The sequence below is a fragment of the Seriola aureovittata genome, chromosome 11 (genome assembly GCF_021018895.1).
Source record: "Seriola aureovittata isolate HTS-2021-v1 ecotype China chromosome 11, ASM2101889v1, whole genome shotgun sequence".
Taxonomy (NCBI): domain Eukaryota; kingdom Metazoa; phylum Chordata; class Actinopteri; order Carangiformes; family Carangidae; genus Seriola; species Seriola aureovittata.
Window position 1 is genome coordinate 20,665,717 of NC_079374.1, and position 16,668 is coordinate 20,682,384.

The 16,668-nt window shown below is 38.7% G+C and overlaps 2 protein-coding genes across 3 annotated transcripts in view; both read right to left on the reverse strand.

Moving 5' to 3' along the window:
* Nucleotides 1–250: 250 nt before the first annotated feature.
* Nucleotides 251–7,347, reverse strand: LOC130177575 (uridine 5'-monophosphate synthase-like). 2 transcript variants are annotated; one of them, XM_056389449.1, is made up of 10 exons: nucleotides 5,887–7,347; nucleotides 4,572–4,725; nucleotides 3,799–3,923; nucleotides 3,425–3,612; nucleotides 3,216–3,313; nucleotides 2,946–3,106; nucleotides 2,745–2,862; nucleotides 2,435–2,610; nucleotides 2,195–2,342; nucleotides 251–1,447 (listed from the first exon to the last, which is right to left on the reverse strand). In XM_056389449.1, the coding sequence occupies exons 1-10, from the start codon at nucleotides 6,034–6,036 to the stop codon at nucleotides 1,269–1,271; spliced, it is 1,497 nt and encodes a 498-aa protein (XP_056245424.1). In that variant the 5' UTR covers nucleotides 6,037–7,347; the 3' UTR covers nucleotides 251–1,268. The 2 variants fall into 2 exon arrangements, with proteins under 2 accessions (XP_056245424.1, XP_056245425.1); XM_056389450.1 differs by having other exon boundaries at nucleotides 2,228–2,342; nucleotides 5,887–7,342.
* Nucleotides 7,348–10,529: 3,182 nt separating this feature from the next.
* Nucleotides 10,530–16,668, reverse strand: part of fn1a (fibronectin 1a) — a 31,580-nt gene continuing 25,441 nt past the window's right edge. Inside the window, exons 41-49 of the mRNA XM_056389171.1 lie at nucleotides 15,487–15,595; nucleotides 15,129–15,348; nucleotides 14,687–14,857; nucleotides 14,446–14,584; nucleotides 14,034–14,201; nucleotides 12,928–13,053; nucleotides 12,569–12,675; nucleotides 12,272–12,391; nucleotides 10,530–11,912 (exon numbers count right to left, since the gene is read on the reverse strand). Coding sequence (XP_056245146.1) covers nucleotides 11,844–11,912; nucleotides 12,272–12,391; nucleotides 12,569–12,675; nucleotides 12,928–13,053; nucleotides 14,034–14,201; nucleotides 14,446–14,584; nucleotides 14,687–14,857; nucleotides 15,129–15,348; nucleotides 15,487–15,595 — 1,229 coding nt within the window. The 3' untranslated portion in view covers nucleotides 10,530–11,843. The remainder of the gene's footprint in view (nucleotides 11,913–12,271; nucleotides 12,392–12,568; nucleotides 12,676–12,927; nucleotides 13,054–14,033; nucleotides 14,202–14,445; nucleotides 14,585–14,686; nucleotides 14,858–15,128; nucleotides 15,349–15,486; nucleotides 15,596–16,668) is intronic.

Genomic DNA, 16,668 nt, shown 5'->3' on the forward strand with positions numbered 1-16,668 from the left:
AGCGAGTTTCCAAACAAGTATTTTAATCATAATATTCAACTCCATGTTATTTTCAGAAGCATTGATGATGACCACGACTTAAAAATAAATGTGATAAACAGAATATCATTTTAATTCATATAAAAGATTTAAACATGCGATGAAACATGGATCAGTGTGGAAAGGGAAAACACAAACTGCTATTATGTATAAAAAAATAGTATTTGCATATTTACAAAACACTCCAACATATGGCAAGAATAATTATTTGTTTAAATAATTGTGGCACATGGAAAGAAACAATACACTGGATACACTGAATGTTACCTTGACCGATCCAACAGCATACTTCTCCCAGTAGACCTTTCTTGTGTGTGGATGGGTACAACTGTAATGTTACAGTCCCACAGACCAGATAAGATGGAGAGAGAAATGTCAGAGACTTCTTTGTAACAATCCAATACGTTTCCTTCTTCTTTTCTTTTCCCTGCAGGATCCATGAGGTGGCCAGAGTTTAGGTGGAAAAGCTAATTGTCCTTTTACTTCCACTTTATCAATGGAAATACAGCACAAAAAAGTTACTAGTTGAGATGATTTAGTATTTAGAGGAATTAAAGATACTGTCTTGCACTAATTAGTATGTGTGTGCCCTTGTGAACAGTGATGAGGAAAATGCAGACTGCGCAACTCAACATACAAAAGATGCTCCACTGTGTGCTTAATATACTCATAATTTCAACAGAAGTGTTATATAATTAAACAGTTTTAGCCACACCCACTCCTGTATGACAAGTCTGTAGGTTTGTGACAAATAAAGGCTTCACGCTGGCTGGAAGATGGTCATCTTTGTTGGTGGAATGACATCTAGATTTATATTTGAGCAGCCCACAGCAGAACACACAATTGAAAAAACATTTATATAAAACTATCTATCATAGGGAAGCTGCCGTTTATCTCCAATTGGAGACATTTACCTCAGAGCATCAGATGTCAGGTCAATAGGAGGGAATCAGAAGAACACAAAGTGTCTGATTCCCTACTCCTGCCAGGTATCCCCTACAAATGTTAATAAACTATGTATTTGTGCAGGAACAGGTGTGTATTTTGGTTTGGCAGTGTGGTGTACAGATGCACATGTATACATATGACTATATGCACAATAACGTGCACAATCCTGTTCCTGGACAATGTAAAATGTAATAGTTCTAGTTCATCTGCAGAGATCATCATTACATCGATAGTTTAAATTTGAAATGAGATGTAATGACACAGATGCTACACCTGAGCTCTTATTGTCCACTCTGGCTCAGTCTCTTTGTGTAAGCATCCCAGCCTGACTTTCTGTAAGACTCGGCAGCTTTCAGCCTATCAGGGGCCTCCAACACACCCTGTCCCACAATAATGACATCAGAACCATGGTTGTGGATAACTTCCTCCGGAGTTGAGTACTGCTGGCCCAACATATCACCTGTAAAGAGAGAGACACAGAGAGAGATGGGAGACATGGCTGAGGAGCGGTAGAGAAAGGGGGAGGTTGTTGGGGAATGTCAGCCTACTGAAAACTGAGTCAGATGTTATTTATTGTATCATAGTGCCACCAAGTGTTGAAGGTGAGTCACAACACAAAAAGAAAGCAAAGATTTTCCAAAAGTTATGGATTTTTGTCTCTTTACCCAACATGAACACATCTAAAACACCCTCCAAGCTCAAAGTCTGAATTGTAGGTTACTTGTGCTTTGGAAACACTCAGAGCCTCAGAGGCGATCACAGCAGTTACACACATGAAACATATAGCTCAGGTCATGCTCCCTGGTGGATAGCATGAGGAAAACATGAGCCATTAGGCAGCTTGTGTAGACAACTGGGTTGATTCAAACAGGAAAGCTTCTGCTCTGTCGGAAACACATGAAGCGGTTGACTGTTTCTATGTAAACACACCATTATAGTGAATGTCTCATTTCAAATCAAATGAGTGTCTCATTAGATCACACTGCATATGGTTCAACTGTGTTGTACTTCTTCTAGTAATACACCAACAAGAAGAACAGTACAACACATCAAAGATGAACTCCTATAACATTGCACACATGTTTTTATGTGGGTATGGTTGAATGTTCCTGTAAAAATACACAATGTCATTTCTTTACTTCAAATACTTAAATGTGAATGTAAATTACATGAAATTCAACCAAAAGATTAAAAAAAAAAAAATTACCAATGGAGGTCTGATCAAAAGTCTTCAGTTTACCTCCAGCCTGCATCTGAACCCCAGGGGTCATGTGGATGAACTCTGGCTTCTTGTTGATCTTAGAAACACAGATAAAGCCGATCACAAAGTCTGAGTGATCCTCTGCCATCTTCAGCTGTAAGGACAGAAATCAGAGATAAACCGCTGTAAACTGGTAGACAAGCCATTTAAGCAAACTTAAAAAGGCTTAAGGAGAGACACACGTACCGCAGCCTTTGTGTATTCACCAGTAGCCAACGACCCCTGGGAGCTCATCTGCGCGATTAGCAAACAGCCTCGGCCCAGAGCCTTTCCTACTGCACTCAGACCGGCCACCACCCCCGGCCCCGGCACCACATGAGCATTCACTATGTGGGACCAAGATGAGATCTGGTACAAACCACCTGGAGAACAGATACATGGTTACTGTGAATATTAATGACACAGTTTTTTTTTTAAAGTAATTTTGATAACAGAAAATTCTGGAATAAACACGTCCAAAATAAATAAATAACTAAAATACATGAAATCCTCCCACCTTCGTACTGATGCTTGACTGTGTTCCCAATGTCAGCAAACTTGCGATCTTCAAAGATGAGGAAGTTGTGTTTCTTGGCCAATACCTGCAGTTTCTGGCTGAAGGCCACTGTGTAGTCCTGTTAGCACACAAGACAATAAGATCAGTTTATTTGTCCTGACAAAGTTCTCTTTGCAACAAAGGGACCGGTTACACTCCTACCTTGAGGATGTCTACATGTGTCTTCAGCATGCAGATCTTGGGACCTAGAGAGTCGGCCAACTGAAGAAGCTCCTCGCTGCTGGTCACATCAGCAGACACACAGAGGTTAGACTGCTTATCCTCCATGATCTTCAGCAGCTTTGATGCCAGAGGGTGAATGTCTGTGCACCATAGGACAGAGAGCAGATGATAAAAAGCATAATATTTTCAAGTTGGATGTGGCCTTCCAAAGACATATTGTCAATTATATTTGGCTGCAAGACAACATACTTGGAAGTTTGGCTCTGTCTGCGTAACTCAGCTGCAGGTTCTGCTCCACACGTGGCTTCTTGGTGGCAGGAACTCCATTGCCATTCTCCTCCTTGGGCCTGAAAGAGACAAGTTGAAAATGTTACTTTGGAGGTTTTGGAGCATTAAAACAGACACACTAATACTTGTTATCCTATTTTTCCTGTAAGGGAAAAGCTACACAGCTGTACCTGAAAGTGTTGTTGTCCGTGATGAACTTGCGGACTCTCTTAACAGTTTGGGCATCGATGCGGTCACCTTTCTGCAGCACACTGAGCAGCTTGGACATGGAGATGATAGGATGGAGCTTGATTGCCTTAGAATGCAACATCTCCACACCTCCTTGCTCTCTGTCCATTAGTACAATGGCATCTGTCACCTAATAAACAATAAACAAATATTTAATTAAAAAATGACAGCATTTTATTTTATTTATTTTGAAAGGACTCTTGTATGCTGCTGCCCCACTGTATTTGATGGAATTCTATAACCTATACAATGATCAATCACTTTTAATAGGGGATCACTGTAACATTATCATCACCACTGTAATTTGATACTGAACCTTCAGTCCCTCTTTGTAGAGCACTTCAGCAGTCTCCAGGATGCTGCTGCCCGTAGTCACTGTGTCCTCAATGATCAGACACCGATCCCCCTCACGATACGACCCCTCCACCATACGCTTGGTTCCTAGCAGGGTTACATCAGGAGGCTTATAGTCCATATTTTAAACAAACTTAACTTTGTCACTTATTGATGGCTTTGGCAAAGTCAACATCCAGTGCGGCAAAATTTTCTGAAAAATCTGGTTTATATGTTTGTTTCAATCATCTATGTGTGAAGAGTGCAAAACTCTGCTTTCAAGACCTGTGGTTCACTTACATCAGGTTGATATCCACTGCTTTAAAAAAAAAAAAAAAATTAATAATACACCTAGTTAAAACCAGTAACTATTTAAAAATATTCGTAGAATAGTTATTATATTTAATTATCATAATAGTTCAATGTTCAAATCATGTTGCCCTTCTTCTATCAGTGATAGAAAGACTGGTGCATAAGCAAAAATATCAACCCACAGAGAGCAGCGCAGTAGCAGCTTGGTAAAGTATCAAGATATCATAATTGGCAAAAATCTTAATGAAAGAGGATCTTGTCATATTGTGTTTCTGCTCGCTATTACCACGCAGATTAAAAATCAAGTGTTACACAACATGACAAATCTTATCCATCCTAACAAACTTCACATAACAGAATGATTGTGCTTTCTAGGGCTTTGCTGAATAAATGCAAGGTCAGAACTAAATCAAATGAGCCTGACTATCCTTCCCTCTCACCCACCATAGTCCTTGGCCTCCTTTCTCCTGATGAGCATGGGCAGTTCATGTCTAGAGCAGATAATTGTGGCCAAAGGCAGGGCTGTGTATGGAACCCCACACACTGAGTCAAACTTTAGCTCCTCTTCTTGCACTCGCTCGTAGATGAGACTTGCCACCTGCAAATAAAACAAGAAATAAGGTTTGCAGCTGCAAACGAATTTTTAAGTAGCAGTGTTGTAACTGATGCAAAAAGGCGGTCATTTCCCAACCATTCCTCTGAGGGTCAGCACATTTTATGTCCCTCATCATGTTTAAACTCCATAAATTAATGTTAATTAATTAGTTAATGGGTATAGCTGGAACCTGAATTGTTCACATTTCTAACAGGTGTTGTATAATTATTACATATAGGCTATGTTATTTATATATATTTCATATATGGAAATTCAATGTATGCTCATATAATAGTTTTGCGTACGGACAAGTGTTTGGTTCGAAATAACAAAAAGAAATGAAACTTATCTAAGCGTTGCTCTAACAGGTATTCCATGTGTGAGCCTTCCCCCCCCCACACAGCTTAACCCCATCGTCCTCCATGTTTTAAAAAAATAAATTAAAATGTGTCAAAAGTAAAATGGAAACTTGTGTCTGCTCTGAACATGTTTAGAACAATATATGTTTGGGGGAGTAAAGATTGTGAAAGGGTTATGTTTGTCATATATATATATATATATATATATAAATAGCTGAGCTTAATTCACATGTTCACACAACTGCAGGTTGTTCACACAACTCATTGTGGAAGGACTGCAGTATATGTATGCATGTATGTATGCATACATACATATAGAGATTGTGAAATCACAATCCCTTTCACAAGGGATTGTGAAAGGGTTAACCTGCAGTTGTGTGAACATGTGAATTAAACTCACTCCCTCTAGTCTACGGGACTGTGTCAGAGTTGGTTGCAGTCCCTCCCCTCCGCCTCTGAAGCATGGATTCCCTGAAATTAGAGGCAGCCCACGTGGGCCATCAAGTCTGTAGTCTTATTCAGCAACCGGCCTTCTTAGAGGACGTAAAAGCGTAAAGAACCTCACAGCTGGGCTATTTACTTACGTATTTTATGTTTAGAATAAAACGTGAAAATGTTATGAGCTTGTGTTAACCACAGAACTTAGTTCAGCTATCTAATCTAAACCGGAAGACCTCCAGACGAGGAAACCGAAAGTGCTAAAATGCTAACTATTTTCGGGTTTTAAGACTCATTCCTACGGCACTTTTTTAAAAAAATTCAAAAGTCAGTCAGACTATGATCAGTAAAAGACAGACGTGTTTACCTGATTCATGAGAACAGGGTGCGATACCAGAACTCTCAGATCGATATAAATAGGTGTCATCATGCCGCTCTTTGTCTTGTACTCTCCAAACTTCACCGCGTTCACATCGTGCAGTTTCAGGATTAAACTGTTAAGGCAAATGTTTTCCATTTTCTCGTATATTCAGGAGATCCCACACGAGTTGTCTCTAACGTTTGTCCCGCTAAAAGCTATTGTAAAAAAAGGAAGTGACGTCACCATACGTTATGAATAGAGGGGCGTAACTGTGAAGCCCATTTCCCACTGGTCAAAAAACCCGCTAAAGTCATTATCGGAAAAGGGTTTAATCGGCATTCACATCCGGTTCAAATGACTCTGCAGTAGACGCGGGTATTTATCGGCTCCGATCGGCATTGATGTAAACATAACACCCGAGTGAACTCGTTAATTTTTGTCCCTTTACCTGCTGTAACGTCTTTCAAAGTACAGACACCGTAGACACACCTGTCACCTGTCCAGCACGGCGCTGTTAAACCAGAAACACCGCGGCTAAACTGCGCTCGGGGATGAGAGATTGAGCGCTAGTGATGTGTGGATCGATACTGAAATATCGATACTTCCGATACCAGATCTGTATGCTCTAAAAATCGATTCTCAAATGAAAATATCGATACTTTCGATACTTCAGTCATTTGCGGTAATAACAGGAATACGGTGGAAAGTAACTAAACTATTCAGATCTTGTCTAAATGACACGCTGCTGGTAGGAAATACTCTTTCTTCCGCCTGGGTAAGTGCCTAATACGTAAGCGCAGTGGCACGCTGGCACGCTGCTGCTCACTCGTCTCTCGCTTAGTGTGTGTGTAATTCAATGGCGGAGCGGAAGAGAAGCCATGTGTGGAGCTATTTTAGCTCCACAAACAGCCAGGATGCAGTGTGTGTCCTTTGTGGGAGAACCGTGAAGAGTTGTGGCAACACAACAAATCTAGTAAAACACTTACAAACAAACCACAAAACCGAATATGAGATATTTGTGCAGAGGCGGGCAGAAGAGCAGCCGCAAAATATATCAGGTGCAAGGGCAAGGCAGACGTCTCTGGCGGAGTCCTTCGGTGCTACAGCCAGACATTACCCAGGTAAAGAGAGAGAGAAAATGCGGAGCTTTAAGCGCCGCTAAGCACTGTTGCTGTTGGAGTTGTTATATGGTTATGAGACAAGTAACAAAAATGAATACATGCTTCAACATATAGCTGCATGAGTTCATCTTGGAGTAATAGCCTTATATGTGTATCACTGAGATAATCTCACATATAAAGCCTAGATTTATTCAGGTAAGGTTTCCTAAAATATCGATCATTTAAAGTGGATTACATAGACTAGGTGACATTAAATTATACAGAGCAATTGTGATAAAACAGCCATGGTGAACTTAGAAAAATATATAGCCGACTGGAAAAGATGGATAAAAAAAATAAAATTTTATCTATATAAATATTATTATTTACAATGAGACTAATTTACTTTAACTGTTACATAAATATTTTAAAATGTTGGTATTGACCAACTTGTGCAAATATTGTGGTATCTATTTAATTAAATATTTTACTGGCAATTTTTGAGTCACTCAGGATTATAAAACAGCAAGTGTTTGTATCCCCTTATTCTAGGCTATTTGGAGATTATTATTTTACTTATGGTCTTTTATTAGTGATGGAAACACCTTTTTCAAACACTCTGGTTTTTCTGTTGTTGTAATAGCTCGGTTATATTGTGAATGAGGCCGCTACCTCAGTATACTTCTGAGTTTAAAATAAATAGCTAAATAAGTGACTCTGATGTCTTGTATTCTTAAGCTATCTGAAATACACTCCTTTTTTTTAGATTTACCAGGCACATTAGGTGTATTTGAACAAAGTATCGGTATCGGATCGGTATCGCCGATACCAGCTTGAATTTTACTCAGTATCGGATTGGAAAGGAAATCGGTGGTATCAAACATCACTATTGAGCGCAGCTTCATTTGCAGACGGATCCTATTGCTATAGAGTGAAGTGGGCGGCTCCACATTCATATTATTATCACATATCATAATATTATGTTAGATGATATATGCTTCACAGACAAAAAATGTAATCATAGTCATAGGAGACTTTGCCAGGGGTTCAAAACTCTCCCAGTCAAACTGTTTTGGAACTCAAGATTTGAAAATATTAAATGGAAAAAAGTTTAGCATTACAATAAGAAATACTGTGTTATAAACAAAATTAGAGAAGTTTGATTTAGAATTATACACTTGATTTATCCTGTAATCCGGGTATTTTCAAGATTCAGAGACGATATTGACGGGAAATGTGTGTTTTGCAACTATGAAACAGTATTTTTCAAGTATTTCATAAATGCCTATCTATTAAGTTGTTTTGGTAAGATATAGAATATTTCTTTAAGATGCTACTATTCATTTAGATAAAAGAGACATATGTTTTATGATAAGATGTAAAAATTACAAAAAACATTTACAAATAATATTTGCAAAGATGGAAATTCTGACTATAAATTACAAATAAATTACATATATGGTTTAAGAGTTTGAGTTACGGATGAAAAATGAACTATTGTGTGTTTCAAAACTAAATATGATTGAAAGTATCTGTTTTACTTTTGCAATTGCACATATGAGAAAGGAAACAAAATGAGGAATGCGTAGAATCACCAGCCAACTTAATGGTCGTATTAAATTGTTGAGAGTGTATTCAGATCAGCTGGTTTGACACTGCAGACTTAAATGAACACTAGCCTGACTGGTGAAAAAGTAGTTGTCAGTTTCCTACATGAGAGAACTGAGTAGAAATAGCATGATAGTGGCACAAAATGAAAATAATGTTACTATGAAAGCTTCATATGATTGTTTTCAATAACTAATTCTTTACTAATTTGAACCATGTATAAATGCTGCCCTCTAGTGGTCAGTCAAAGTCTGCCACTGAACCAGCTCAACGTCCCAACTGAATAGGGAATCAGCAGGACGTTACCACATAGCAATCACACAACTATCATGAAATTCTCCCCATTCATTCTGCTAACTCCTAAATGATTATATTTTAATATTTATTACAATCACAGACCATGATTTGTTAATTTTGTTTGTTTATCTAGCTCAAGCCTCCAAAATCACAATAACAACATTTTCAAAAATAAGCTGCTATATAACACAGTTAGGCATGCTCACACACAAACAGTAATTGAACACGGGTCCAGGAAGGAAGGCAAGATGTTGGCATAAAGCCTGTTGTGTCATTAAATTGTTTTCTGTGGATATAAAATATGTTGAATTTCCAGTTGCTGTCTGAGACAAATCTTAGCTGCCAGGTGTGGGATGTTCTTGCTTACTTGGGTCCTTTCCAAAAGAAAATACCTCGCATTTATGCATTGATCATCAGAGAGCAATTATGTGTGCAATATCAGATGGTAAAGCGACTACAGAAGAGGCATAGAATGGGCCTGGGGCTCCTATGACGGTTTTTTATTTTGGGATAATTTCTATCATGTGGGGGGCGTCAAACACTGAGCAAAACCATGAAGCGAAAGAAACAAGGGAATCAAGTCATTCCACCTCCACAATGAAAATGCAAAAGTTACCTTTTGTGGAAGAAGATAGGTTTGAGAGGCCTGTAAATAAAATTATTTGTAAAAAATTAAATAAAATAAAATATGAAAAACAACTGAAACTTCTTATTACTTTCCCATCTAGTATATTCTGCGTGTTTCATATGCCATACCGTACCAAACTAAATTCGTTAAAACTGAGTATATTTAGAAATAACTATATAGAAACACAGGGCACAGTAGGCATTAAATTCACACTTAAGAATGAGACGTCTGTTACAGAAAAGTGTTAAGATTTAGATATTACTTCACTTATTACCAGAGGGGAAATTCACATTACAGGAGCACAAGAAAAAACCCAAAGAGTTAAGAGACCATGAAAAACCCAAAACATAAAAACATTTACAAATGAATCAACCAAAATAAGAATTTAAACAAACTTCTACATTCTCCAAATAGCAAATATATACTGTATATGCAGAAATAATGAGTCTAGTTGGAAGCTCCACAGACCTTGTTTACAGTAAACCTGTGTCATTTAATATATTACACTGTAAAAGACATTTAGATAAACTACAAAATGTGTACACATACCATACTCTTTATTTACATAAGGAATAATAAGTAACTTTTCTGAAGTTCTGTGCAACCTGGGATTTATAAATCCTAAGGTTAATTGTTGTTTGTTGAATTAATTGATTCAACAATTGCATTGAAGACAGGTACAGAGCAACATAATGACTTGGCTCAGGGGTTAGCACCGAGTCAAGGTGTAAAATGTGCTTTGCTTTGAAACATGTGTTTTAAATAACACATACAGGTGTGTTTCTTTGAAACATCATGCCCTGCAACAGCTGAGAGGACTGAAAATCCCATTGTCACCAATGTGTTTTAATTTGTGTATTTGATCTGTTTCTGAGAGGAAAATGGAATGACCAGCAAACACATGGACCTTCTGTCAAACAAGATCTTAAGCTGCATTGCTTTGTTTCCTGGAGTCAGTGGAACATCACATAAGGCATTAACTGGAAACAACAACAAAAGAAACTGACAATAACTGGTTAGGATTTTTTTCAGTTTATTAAAAAGATTCAGTCCACAGTAGTTCAGAGTTTGGCACCAACAATATAAAAACATGTTAATCAAAAATAAAGTGTACACCCCAAAATAGCATTGAACAAAATGCCTGAATAAAAAGGGATAAATAAAAGAAATGAATTTAAAAAAATACAAACATTTATGTAATTAAAATGCATTTCACTTGGAAATAATGGTGAATTATCCTATTCATTTTTGAAATAAGAGTTTAACTTTTGGTCAGTCAGCTTCGGCTTTATAGATTTTAGAGGTGCTATACCTTATGTTCTTTTTAAAAACACCCACATTACAGATCACAGAATCACATCTTCATGGTGACTTCAACAGCCTACACAGTAATAACGGCAAGGCAATGTTTTTAATACAAACTCAAAAGTAACAGTGCTTATCTTTTTAGGAAAGTTTGTAGTTCTGTATTTCTTGTGATTCAAAGAGAAATCTGGGTGACCAGTTGTTCCGCTCATCAAAATAGAAATACACTGACCACAGAGTGACAGACAGACATTACAACTACAATCCCCTTCATTTCAAAGAATGCTGATTGAGCTTTAAACTTTCTAATTAGTTTGATTGAAAATCTGACTGTCGGGTCTGTCTAGGTCAGTCAAGCTGAGACAGGAGCTGTAAAAGTTGTTTTGGGCAACAAGGTTAATATATGAAATGCATGGCTTTGGATTTCCTTTGCAAAACATCTCTCTCTCCTGATTTGGAAATGTCTAAGGGCCCACAAAATGCATTCTATCATTATCTAAATGTCTTCTGAAAATATATATTAGTCACAGTGAGACTCAAAAGGGAAATACAACAAATGTGGCTACAGGTATTATCAGGGACGGACACTAGTAGTGGTGTGTTTTGTTCAAAGAGAACTATGATGGAATGTTCTGAAATTACAAAAGTCCTAATGCAACAGTAAAAGTACACAACAATACTGCGTCTGGTGCGTGTGTGTGTTTGTGTTTGGGGTACGCAGCTGAGCTGAAAAAGCAGCAGGATTTGTGCTCTGATAGATTTGTGTCAAAAAAATCATCTGATGAAGAACTCCTCGTTTCTGCTGAAGAAGAGAGGAGCACAGCCAACGTGAGAAGCTGGACAGATCTTTGAATAGGCACAGACGTTGGTGTGGAAAAGTCTTAAGGCACTAAAATTTGGTGTGGGGAAGACCTTTTAAGGCACTTATCTAATGCAAAGGTCTTCTTTTCATGAAAGCAGGAGGAGGCTTCCTTCTTGTAAGGGGTCTCACGTCTTCCTTCTTTACTCACTCTCCCCTCTTCTCTCTACTCTGAGGGATTGTGAGCATCTGCAAGCAGCTCGGGCCTATAACATTCAATCGGACACTGGATGTTCTGGACAAGGAAGAAAATCAAGGGAAAACAGAGAGGAGGACAGGATTAGTTTTAACTAGACTTACACCAAGTTCTACAAAATCAATGATGAACCAAAATGAACCTTTTGTGTAATTGAATAAATGAGTGAAAAAAATGTGCAGGATATTAAATTCAATCTATATTACAACATGTCCTGATCAAACAAATCAAAAAATTACATAGACATCCCTGTTAATGCTTATTTATACATCCTTATACACTGACTATATATAATTTAGTCGTTTCTTTTTTCCTCGATTAATAGGTGGTTAAAAATGCTGTGAAATGGAAAGGGTAGAGTAGAATATTAGTGGTAAAATTTGTAGTGAGACACTGACCAGTTTGCGTAGAGCATTTTCTCTGTACCGGTCGAAGACATCTGAGCTAACAGGCTGCAGGAGGTCAGCGTCCACATCTGTCGGTCCCCCCGGCCGTCTGCAGTTCTCACAACGCCAGCCCTACAGAAGGAGACGGAAAGGTTAATGTACACACACACACACACAAACATTTCCACCATGCAGTTCTAGGGGTAGTACACACCTAAATGAGTTTCTGCCTGTACTTTCAACATTACCCCTGAAGCAGCAGGGAATAGACACACACACACACACACGCATACACAGAGTGTTACCCACCTGTTGTCCTCCGTAGCAGGTACAGGTACAGATGGCGCCCAGATACTCTTTCTGCCACTGGTTTCCCAACTGGTACATTTTCCCATCATCATAACATGTCGACTCATCTGGAGGATTACAGTCACATGTTAAAGACCAACGGTACCCGAGTACAATGATTAAATCAATCATGCTTAAAACAACTGCTGAAGATCTACTACTCTATGTAGAAAATAAAGTGTAAGAGTAAGAGTGGTGTAAGTGCATGTAAACCACAGTGTGTATTTAGACTGTGCATGAACCAGGAAGTGTAAGAGGCCAGCAGTTTCTTTATTTAGTAAACTTCTCTGCAGTTAACTCATGTATGTGTCTGTACTCACGGGGTTCACATTTGAATTCTCCCTTGCCATTTCCCAGGCAAGTGCAGCTCATCATGTGACCATTCTCAGCGCGGCGATCCCACTTTTCACCGATGCGATAGTTGTTGCCGTTGTCATGACACCACTCTAGAGGAGGAGAAACCGAGAGATGGAAAGAAAGAAAAGGAGGGAGAAGGAAGGGAACAACAACAACAGAAATACACGAGGAGGAGATGTAGAAGAGGGGAGGAAGGTGTATAGAGTGAGGGCCGGAGTGTGAAAGGAAGGAAGTTCATCAGTTCATGTACTGCAGATTCACATCATTCACATATACTGATTTCCACACAGTATGAAATCACAGTGTCTATAAAACACCATCTCAAAAGTGTTGCAAAAAATAGGCATTCATCTTCATTGTGCAAAACACACTTGTAGGTCAAACAAGATACACACTTATACACATTGTCCCAGTGGGGAGACAAACACAGATGTACAGACAGTGTGATGACCTAAAACCTATGCTGATGGATGATGATATCAGTTTCTGGTATTGTCATGTTAGCTGTATGGACAATACAAAAAAACTGACACTGATGCTGGCTAGTTAGCTTAGCTTAGTTTAGCTGAGTCTAGCTGTGTCTCAACCGTGAAGTTTTCACAGTTTACAGAGACAGAACAGAGAAGCCAGCATGGGCAAACTGCTTTAGTGAACATGAAGCAATTTAACCGGCTGTAACATACAATACATTGTACAGACATCACTATGTTTGCAATGTATTTATGTAGAAAATAGTGTCAGATGTTGAGAAGGTTTCCCATGCTGGGATCTTATTACTGCATGCTGCAGCACATAGAAAATGAACGGTACACTTCTATGGCTTTTGCACAGTAATAGCAAAGGAATTTATAATGTGTTTACTGTAAGAATTAAGAATGTATGTGATTAAACTAATTGATATATTTCCGTTTGGATATAAGGCTAATTTGGCTTTCTAGGTCCAACTTCATAATTCCCTGTTATAAATTCCTGTTGAGTAAATCACATAGAATTATATAACTTCTAATTCCATGGTGTGTTGTTGGGTGTTTTGCAAAGCGTGCTGGGATGGGGTTATTAAGCCACTCACTGGATGAATCACACCTAAAGTGACCGCTGCCCAGGCCAAGGCAGCGGCACCACAGCTTGAAGCCCGTCTCAGACATGCGCTCCCACTCAGAGCCCACCTCGTGATAGGTGTGTGTGAATGTGTCATAACACACATCCCGGTTGGTGGTAATGGGGATGTCACCTGGAACTAAGGGATGGAAGAAAATATAAGTTTAGGATATAAAAGATCAGGAGATGTGCTTTACCTTATTCATTTAAGGTAAATGTTATATTTATCAAATCATTAATACAAAAACATTGCTAATAACATTTATCATTTACAGTGTCTCTATGTGATTTTTATCCATGGTAAAGATTTTTATAAAATTTGAATATACATTATACTTAAGCTTATTGTGATGAAAGGAAAATTCCAATGTGGATTACTGTACCAGCATTTCCAACAGTTACAACTTCCTCCAGAACTTTCTCTTTAGCCCCGCCCGTCACGGCTTCAACTACGACATTATAGGAAGCTCCCGATGTCAGTCCAATCAGTGTGGCGCTGTTTGATGTGCCGGGAAGACGCATCTATATGGAGGAAGTCCAAGTTAACAAGTGCTCTTTACATCTCCAGCAGTAAATTTGTGCATGAGAGACTGTGCGTGCGTGAGTGACTGCATGTGTGTATACCTGGAAGCCCCCTTCCTCCAGGTGTGTAATGGGATTACAGGACACTTCGTACTCTGAGGTCTCAGGAATGGGTTGCCAGGAGATGGTTGTGACTGTCTGTGCTTCCTGGGGCAACTCTGTCTCATTGTCAGGGAAACCAAATGCAAGACCTGGTAGAGGTCCCTCGCTCACCTACAAGATCAAACGCACAGAGTGAGATCATAATATCACTCAGCAAAAGGCAGAGACGTTTATGGTGAATATTAAGGATCGACAGCTAATGTATTAGCCACCATGATCAAGTTTTATATTTCTGAATAAGGGAAAATATATAATCATCATCTTGTGGCTGGTTGTTTTGATATCAACTGCAATCCTGAACTCAAGATAATAGCACGTGCAAATGAAATGTGCAAATTTTTACACATACAGGTTTTCATTTTGTCATTTCAGCCGCACACACCTTGACCAAGGGCACTCTGTTTCCATCAGGGCCTTGTACAGGAATATAGACTAGGGGTTCTCTGAGAGTGGGTCTCTGGCCTTCTTTGGGTCCGCTATACGGGCCATTAAGTCCATTGTTAGGGCCTAGGCTCTGGTACTCTGTGTAGATGTGCTGGCCCTGCTGCCCTGGTTGGCTCTGGCCACTAGTACCAGCCAAGTGCACATGGTTGGAGTTGAAGCTAGACACAGAAAAAGAGAAGGATTAAGAAAGAAGATGAGAAATATTTGACTGCATCGACATTGGAGGTATTTTTAATTTCGCTTTCTGAAGCCTAATTAATGATTTCGGATATCTGCATGATTATACAGGTTCTTACATCTTGTCATCGAAGGGCTCTGGTACATCCAGGATGTCAGTGCTGGGTCGGTGAGGAACAGGAAGCTGAGGCAGCTCAGGGACCAATAGGTGATGATCTGTAGCTGGCTCTGATTGGACAACAGACATATGTATGCTAGCTGTTAGAAGCAAGCAAGGCAAAGCAAATGCACAGATCCACCAGCTGAATTCTTAGCAGGTAAAAATAGTACATAGCGATTGTGTTTCCATTGCTTGCCTATATAAACAACAGGAAACCAATGAAACATGCCCACATTTTTTGCTGCAATACTCGTAACATGACAGTTGTAGAATTCTCTGAGGGAAAAGCAAATTACATGAGAAACTGAAGGATAAAAATGCATCTGGTGAATCCACACAAGCTGCAGTAGCCCATAGACACAGACTGACATATGTTAAGACTTGTATTTTATCAAAGTACGAGTTACAGTTAGCATCTGGGATGTAAAGGCAGATTTATTTATTGTTTTTGATGCTTAATAATCTGAAAGGTGTTACCTGGCTAAGATAACACTATAATGACACTTCCAGCAGTTTACCTGCAGCCCATTTTGAGGAACTGACATTCTGCCTGAGAATCTGAGCAAAGGGGTCAATTTTCCCAGGAGAGCTAACAATAGTGTAAGTATGTATGTACGGTATGTACTGAAGAACGCAAATGACTATCAATCAATGCCAAGGGCAGAATTCTGTAATTCTATTAGCAGAGAATAAAGCCAGCAGGGGTCAGTGCAGCATAGCTCTCAAACTGCAAGAGGTGTAGCAACTGTTATATCTTGAGAATGTTTTTTCCTCACAGAAGTAATCATTGCTATTTTATTTGCATGAGCTAAAAAAAAAAAAAAAAAAGTCTTATGCCTGTAAGAGAAATTAATCATTAAAACAGTTAAGACAAATAAATATAATGAAATTCAATGGAGAGATCACCTAAGTGCAAAGTTGCAATTCTTGGCACAATTTCTAAAAGATGAAAACATATATATGAAAACATTATTGTGGGAAGTCTTGGTAGCTGCAACAGTAGCATGTGGTACCCTCAGAATGACATAATTTAAGATGAAAGGGTGATAGGTAAATTTTTTGTTAGTTTGTTCATAACTGGCTTTTGCCATTCAACATCTTCAATATATATATTGTTAAGTACAAGCACTACACACTTAAA